The 8,570-nt window shown below is 39.6% G+C and overlaps 1 protein-coding gene across 1 annotated transcript; it reads right to left on the bottom strand.

Annotated features, from left to right (window-relative positions):
• Positions 1–1,169: 1,169 nt before the first annotated feature.
• Positions 1,170–5,572, bottom strand: LOC143731930 (uncharacterized). Its single transcript, XM_077222530.1, has 4 exons — positions 5,017–5,572; positions 4,760–4,898; positions 4,552–4,626; positions 1,170–4,443 (listed from the first exon to the last, which is right to left on the bottom strand). Exons 1-4 carry the CDS (start codon positions 5,297–5,299, stop codon positions 4,233–4,235), a joined length of 708 nt encoding a protein of 235 aa, XP_077078645.1. The 5' UTR covers positions 5,300–5,572; the 3' UTR covers positions 1,170–4,232.
• Between the last annotated feature and the right edge of the window lie 2,998 nt (positions 5,573–8,570).

Genomic DNA, 8,570 nt, shown 5'->3' with positions numbered 1-8,570 from the left:
ACGAACTTTTTCTAGTTATTATTATTCTTCTGAGCGCAAAAATGTACAACTCTAACTCCTCCTAGAGCTTTAACTCCACATACTCCAAACTCGGCTCAGACACTCAAACTGTTCTGACTCGGTGTGCTATATCTTTTCAGACTGATCGGACTTACGGTTTTCCTAAAAATGACGATCAAAACCCCCAAAAAACACCCATTGACTTAACATTGCGGAATGTTCAGATTTTCAAACTCCTCAACTGCCAAACATTCAAATCTAAACTCCTTGAAGCCCTAGACTGAATCAAACTGCCATTCTATATACTATATGAGCCATTGAGACTCATTTAAACTAATAAACTCATATATCTATGACACTTATCTATCTACACTTAAGCTCTTAAACTCATAATAAATTAATAAACTCTAGACTTGAACTCTTAGACTCATTTAAACTTATAAACTCTAAACTCATAAACTCGTACACTTATAAACTCCTACACTTATAAACTCCTACACTTATAAACTCTTAAACTCATAAATTAACTCATAAACTCTGAACTCTTACTCATTTAAACTTATAAACTCTAAACTCATAAACTCGTACACTTATAACCTCATGAATTCATACACTTATGAACTCATGAATTCATACACTTATAAACTCAGAGCTCATAAACTCATACACTTATAAACTCATGAATTCATACACTTATGAACTCTTAAACTCATAAATTAATAGACTGAACTCTTACTCATTTAAACTTAGAAACTCTAAACTCATAAACTTTGACACTTATGAACTCATGAATTCATACACTTATGAACTCATGAATTCATACACTTATGAACTCATGAATTCATACACGTATGAACTCAGAGCTCAAAAACTCGTACACTTATAAACTCATGAATTCATACACTTATGAACTCTTAAACTCATAAATTAATAAACTCTGAACTCTTACTCATTTACACTTATAAACTCTAAACTCATAAACTTTGACACGTATGAACTCATGAAATCATACACTTATAAACTCATAAACTTATAAACTCATGAATTCATACACTTATGAACTTTCATGAATTCATACACTTATGAACTTTTAAACTCATAAATAGTTCACCATAGCAACCACCCAGAACACCCTAGCAACCACCCAAAAAAGCTTGGAACACTCTAGCAACTGCCTAACAACCCCGCAGAACACCCTAGAAACCACTCAAAATACCTTAAAAAAGCCTAGCAACACCATAGCAACCATCCAAAATACCCTAGAATACCCTAGCAACATCATAGCAACCACCCAGAAAACCCTAGCAACTGCCTAGCAACCACCCAAAATACCTTAAAACACCCTAGCAACACCATAGTAACCACCCAAAATACCCTAGAAACACCATAGCAACCACCCAAAACACCCTAGCAACTGCCTAGCAACCACCCATAACACCCTAGCAACCACCCAAGATACCTTAAAACACCCTAGCAACACAATAGCAACCACCCAGAACACCCAAGCAACCGCCTAGCAACCACCCAGAACACCCTAGCAACCACCAAAAATACCTTAAAACACCCTAGCAACACCATAGCAACCACCCAAAATAGCCTAGAACAACCTAGCAACACCATAGCAACTATCCAGAACACCCTAGCAACTGTCTAGCAACCACCCAAAATACCTTAAAACACCCTAGCAACACCATAGCAACTACCCAGAACACCCTAGCAACTGCCTAGCATCCACCTAGTAACCACCCAGAAAACCCTAGCAACCAACCAAAATACCTTAGTAACCACCCAGAACACCCAAGCAACCACCTAAAATACCTTACCAACCGCCTAGCAACCATCCAGAACACCCTAGCAACCAATTAGAAACACCCTATCAACTTTAAATTACTTCAAACTATACTTTAAACAACTTTAAACTTTAAACTAATTAAAACTTTAAACTAATTTAAACTTTAAACTAATTTAAACTTCAAACTAATTTAAACTAATTTAAACTTCAAACTACTTTAAAATACAAACTAATTTAAACTTCAAACTACTTTAAACTTCAAACTACATTAAACTGCTTCAAACTTATTGGTCCACACTTTCACAAGCCAACTTAAAGTTTGTCTCGACGAACTTTTTCTAGTTATTATTATTATTATTCTGTCAAAAATTCACAACTCTATCTCCTCCTAGAGCTTTAACTCCACATACTCCAAACTCGGCTCAGACACTCAGACTGTTCTGACTCGGTATGCTATATCTTTTCTAACTGATCGGACTTCCTATCGGTTTTCCTAAAAATGACGATCAAAGTCGGAAAAAACTCCCATTGACTTAACATTGCGGAATGTTCAGTGCCCGGTTGCATAAAGCACCTTAAGTGACATTTTCCCTTAAGTTCGCCCTTATGTTTCCCTTAAATCTAAGGGTGTTGCAGAAAAATACCCTTAAGTGTTACTTAACGGTTTTTTTAAGTGAAACGTCATAAACACTTAGAATTTCCCTTAAATGCTGTTTTTTCCCTTAAGTAATCCCTTAAAAAGCGTTAACTGTTGCATAAAACCCCTTAACGGTCATTTCCCTAAGTATAATTTAAGGTTTGGAAATCGTAACCTTAAGAGTAACGCGGACTGAAATAAGATGACATGGCTGAATTTATGGAACCAGTTGAAGATAATTATGTGCAAAGACGAATTTTTAGAGATCGGGAGAACCCTTTGGACCATCTTAGCGATGAAAAATTGTTGCTTGAATACCGGTTTGATCGACGCGCAATTTTTGACATCGCTAACAAACTAGACGGCGACCTTGACCATGTCACACATCGCAACCACTCTTTACCTGCAGTGTTACAACTGCTTATAGCACTGCGTTTTTTTGCAACTGGAAGTTTTCAGACGGTAGTGGGAGATGTTTTCCACGTGCATAAATCGTCTGTCAGCAGAGTGGTTCACCGGGTTGCGGGGGCTCTTTCCCGTCATTTAAATGCAACGGTCAAGTTTCCATCCCATCATGACCAGGAGGTCATTCAAACCAGTTTTTTTCGGAAAGCAGGTTTTCCTCGCATATGTGGTGTTATTGACGGCACACATATCAGAATACAGGCGCCCCAAACACACGAAGACCAGTACGTAAACCGAAAAGGCTACCATTCAATTAATGTACAATTAGTGTGTGACCATCTCTGCAAAATTACAAATTTTGTTGCATCATGGCCCGGGAGTACACATGACTCCAGGATTTTGGCGGAGAGCAAACTAGGGAGTGATTTTGAAGCTGGAGTGCACACTGGTCTCCTGCTTGGGGACAGTGGTTACCCCTGCCGTCCATGGCTCATGACGCCCTTCATGAATCCCCGTAATGCTGCACAGGCATGTAATTAATTAATACGTATATTCCTATGAAGGTATAATTTGGTGCCTAAAAGATTTGCATGGAAAATGTTAATCAAATTGTGAGCATTAAAGAAATATTAGCAGTAGTTTACTGAATTATAAATGTATTAAAATATGTATTTAAAATAGGTATGCACTTTCTATTGTGTTGCTGCTACACGTTGTCAATTCTGTAACACCTTACCTGATTTGGGTATGTTTTAAAATAATCAAAGCCTCAAATATTTTGCACTCTGAAAGAAAATCTTTTATGCAATACATTACCTTCATAGTATTTATCTTAAAGCACTGTTTATAGCCTACTGGTAAAAATCTTTATTATTTTTTCTTTATTTTTTTTACCCGTTTAGGAAAAGTACAATAATGCGCTGACCCACACAAGGTCGATTATTGAGAGGACCATCGGACAGCTGAAGCGCAGGTTTCACTGTCTCCACAGCGAACTGCGTATTGAGCCTTCAAGGGCATGCAGAATTATTGTAGCGTGTGTTGTGCTCTTCAACCTTTCCAAGACGTATTCTGCTATCGAAGAAGAGGATGAGCACGGGAATGAAGAGGGCTATGAGGAACTGCATCTGATTCAAAATCACGATTTCCAACAGGCTGGATATGCTGCTAGAGATGCCATTGTAAATGCTTTCTTTAACTGATAATATAGTTGTATTAATAGTAGTCATCTTAATAAGAAGAAATAAGAAGTAGTAGTAGTAGTAGTAGTAGTAGTTTTTATTATTATAACACACACACACACACACACACACACACACACACACACACACACACACACACACACACACACACACACACACACACAATCTGAAATCTAAAAAAACAATTGTCAAAAAATTACTCAATTGTAGTTATTGTTATTTTTCCTTCAGCCTTTAGCTGTAAAAGTTTGTTATTTAGAATAAAATTATAGAGCTCCTGATTTTCCGTCTCCTTCTTTAGTTTTTCAATCTCCAGCTGCAGTTTCTCCTTTTGAAGCTGCAGAACCTCTCTCTGCAGTTCCAGCACATCTTCTCTTGATTTGGCTGCAGGTGATATTTGCGGTCTTCTGAAATACGCAAGTAATGGGGAAAATTAAGAAAATCTTAAAAAATAATATTAAAGCTGTTCGTTGGATTAATTATAGGCTGAAGCAATAGTTAACATAAATCATTACTTAGGGGTTGCCTGTATCGGCGTTCTGCTGACGATCTGATGGTGCTGAAGTTGTTTTTCAGAGTGCTGCAAGGGTCTAAATGTGACATTAATGTCAGTAAAATCATTATGTTATAACGTATTATGTCTCTAATGATGTCAAAATAATAATGTATCCTCTAAGCCACTGTTATTATATGATGATACAGGAAAATAACTTAATGCCTCACTCTATGTTACACTGTTGCACTGGTTCAGCTTCACTCTCTAAACCGCCACAGATGCCAGACAGGACAGGTGAGTCAGCTCCAATGATGTTTTGTACCATTATAGTACAGTCCGACAACTCAGCCGGTGGGGGTCCTCCACCTGTTGGTCAGTTTTGTAATCGTTAGGTCTTAACACTGTACAGCAATAAAGCGCACTCTTCACCAGGGTGCGGTGCTTACAATCTTAAAAGCGTAGCGCTAGTCTTGCTCAATCTTACCTGTTTTGTTGGCTTCTTTCTTATAAGCGCTCAACTCTTTTTTTGCGACCACAGTGATGTTTTCATATTTTTTAAGGACTTCCTGAACCGTCCTCTTCACATCAAGATTCCTTGCGTTGATTTTTTCCGTTATTTCTTCCCACTGTTTCTGTTTTTTTGCAGCAGTTACATGGGGATTTAGTTTGCTTTTCAAAATTGTTTTTCTTTTATCATATTCGTCAAGAAGAATGCATTTCTCCTCCTCTGTCCAATTAGGCTTTCTTTTTTTGTTTTCTTTATCCATTCCGATATCCTAGCCTACTTTATTAGCCTACTTTATTTGATGAAAACGCGTAATTGCTAGTGTTAGTGTTTTGCGTATCTATGGCAACAACAGACTTTTATAACGTGAATCCAGGATCGCTGTCGTGAAACACTTAAATGTTTCCCTTACCTAAGAGAACCGTTTAAGAGATTATATGCAACAACCTTAAGTTATTCTCTTAGGTAAGGGGAAATCGCCCCTTAAGTATCATACTTAAGGGAAAAACTTAAGGTGCTTTATGCAACCGGGCACAGATTTTCAAACTCCCCAACTGTCAAAAATTCAAATCTAAATACCTTGAAGATCTAGACTGAATCAAACTGCCATTCTATATACTATATGAGCCATTGAGACTCATTTAAACTAATAAACTCATATATCTATGACACTTATCTATCTACACTTAAACTCTTAAACTCATAATAAATTAATAAACTCTAAACTTGAACTCATAGACTAATTTAAACTTATAAACTCTAAACTCATAAACTCATACACTTATAAACTCATACACTTATAAACTCATGAATTCAAACTCTTATGAACTCAAACTCATAAATTAATAAACTCTGAACTCTTACTCATTTAAACTTATAAACTCTAAACTCATAAACTCGTACACTTATAAACTCATGAATTCATAAACTTATGAACTCATGAACTCATGAAATCATAAACTCATAAACTCGTACACTTATAAACTCATGAATTCATACACTTATGAACTCAAACTCATAAATTAATAAACTCTGAACTCTTACTCATTTAAACTTATAAACTCTAAACTCATAAACTCGTACACATAAACTCATAAACTTATAAACTCATGAATTCATACACTTATGAATTTTCATAAATTCATACACTTATGAACTTTTAAATTCATAAATAGTTCACCATAGCAACCACCCAGAACACCCTAGCAACTGCCTAAAAACCACCCAAAATACAATACAACACCCTAGCAACACCATAACAACCACCCAACATACCATAGAATACCCTAGCAACACCATAGCAACCACCCAGAACACCCTAGCAACTGCCGAGCAACCACCCAAAATACCTTAAAACACCCTAGCAACACCATAGCAACCACCCAAAATAGCCTAGAACACCCTAGCAACAACACAGCAACCACCCAGCACACCCAAGCAACTGCCTAGCAACCACCCATAACACCCTAGCAACCACCCAAAATACCTTAAAACACCCTAGCAACACCAAAGCAACCACCCAAAATACCCTAGAACACCCTAGCAACTGCCTAGCAACCACCCAGAACACCCTAACAACCACCCAAAATACCTTAAATCACCCTAGCAACACCATAGCAACCACCCACAATACCCTAGAACACCATAGCAACACCCTAGCAACCACCAGAACACCCTAGCAACTGCCTAGCAACCACCCAGAACACCCTAGCAACTGCCTAGCAACCACCCATAACACCCTAGCAACCACACAAAATACCTCAAAACACCCTAGCAACACCATAGAAACCTCCCAGAACACCCTAGCAACTGCCTAGCAACCACCCAGAACACCCTGGCAACCACCCAAAATACCTTAAATCACCCTAGCAACACCATAGCAACCACCCAAAATACTCTAGAACACCCTAGCAACACCATAGCAACCACCCAGAACACCCTAGCAACCACCCAAAATACCTTAAAACACCCTAGCAACCACCCAAAATACCTTAAATCACCCTAGCAACACCATAGCAACCACCCAAAATACCCTAGAACACCCTAACAACACCCTAGCAACCACCAGAACACCCTAGCAACTGTCTAGCAACCACCCAAAATACCTTAAATCACCCTAGCAACACCATAGCAACCACCCAGAACACCCTAGCAAACACCCAAAATACCTTAAAACATCCTAGCAACACCATAGCAACCACCCAAAATACCTTAAAACACCCTAGCAACACCATAGCAACCACCTGAAATACCCTAGAACAACCTAGCAACTGCATAGCAACCCCCAGAACACCCTAGCAACTGCCTAGAAACCACCCAGAACACCCTAGCAACCACCCAAAATACCTTAAATCACCCTGGCAACACCCTAGCAACCACCAGAAAACCCTAGCAACTGCTTAGCAACCACCCAGAACACCCTAGCAACCACCCAAAATACCCTAAAACACCCTGGCAACCACCCAGAACACCCTAGCAACCACCCAAAATACCTTAAAACACCCTAGCAACACCATAGCAACCACCCAAAATAGCCTAGAACACCCTAGCAACACCATAGCAACCACCCAGCACACCCTAGCAACACCATAGCAACCACCCAGAACACCCTAGCAACCACCCTAAATACCTTAAATCACCCTAGCAACACCATAGCAACCACCCAAAATACCTTAGAACACCCTAGCAACCACCAGAACACCATAGCAACTGCCTAGCAACCACCCAAAATACCTTGAATCACCCTAGCAACACCATAGCAACCACCCAAAATACCCTAGAACACCCTAGTAACCACCAGAACACCCTAGCAACTGCCTAGCTACCACCCAGAACACCCTAGCAACCACCCAAAATACCCTAGAACACCCTAGCAACACCATAGCAACCACCCAAAATACCCTGGAACACCCTAGCAACACCATAGCAACCACCCAGAACACCCTAGCAACCACCAAAAATACCTTAAATCACCCTAGCAACACCATAGCAACCACCCAAAATACCCTAGAATACCCTAGCAACACCATAGCAACCACCCAGAACACCCTAGCAACTGCCTAGCATCCACCCAAAATACCTTAAAACACCCTAGCAACACCATAGCAACCACCCAAAATCACTACACAACACCATAGCAACCACCCAGAACACCCTAGCTTCTGCCTAGCAACCACCCATAACACCCTAGCAACCACCCATAACACCGTAGCAACCACCCTAAATACCTTAAAACACCCTAGCAACACCATAGCAACCACCCAGAACACCCAAGCAACCGCCTAGCAAACACCCAGAACACCCTAGCAACCACCCAAAATACCTTAAAACACCCTAGCAACACCATAGCAACCACCCAAAATAGCCTAGAACACCCTAGCAACACCATAGCAACTACCCAGAACACCCTAGCAACTGCCTAGCATCAACCTAGCAACCACCCAGAAAACCCTAGCAACCAACCAAAATACCATAGTAGCCACCCAGAACACCCTAGCAACCACCTAAAATACCTTAGCTACCGCCTAGCAACC

The sequence above is a fragment of the Siphateles boraxobius genome, unplaced genomic scaffold (assembly GCF_051911475.1).
Source record: "Siphateles boraxobius isolate OS27281-9 unplaced genomic scaffold, OSU_SipBor_1 89, whole genome shotgun sequence".
Lineage (NCBI taxonomy): Eukaryota > Metazoa > Chordata > Actinopteri > Cypriniformes > Leuciscidae > Siphateles > Siphateles boraxobius.
The sequence above is the reverse complement of the archived record's forward strand: the minus strand, read 5'-3'. Positions and strand labels throughout refer to the sequence as shown.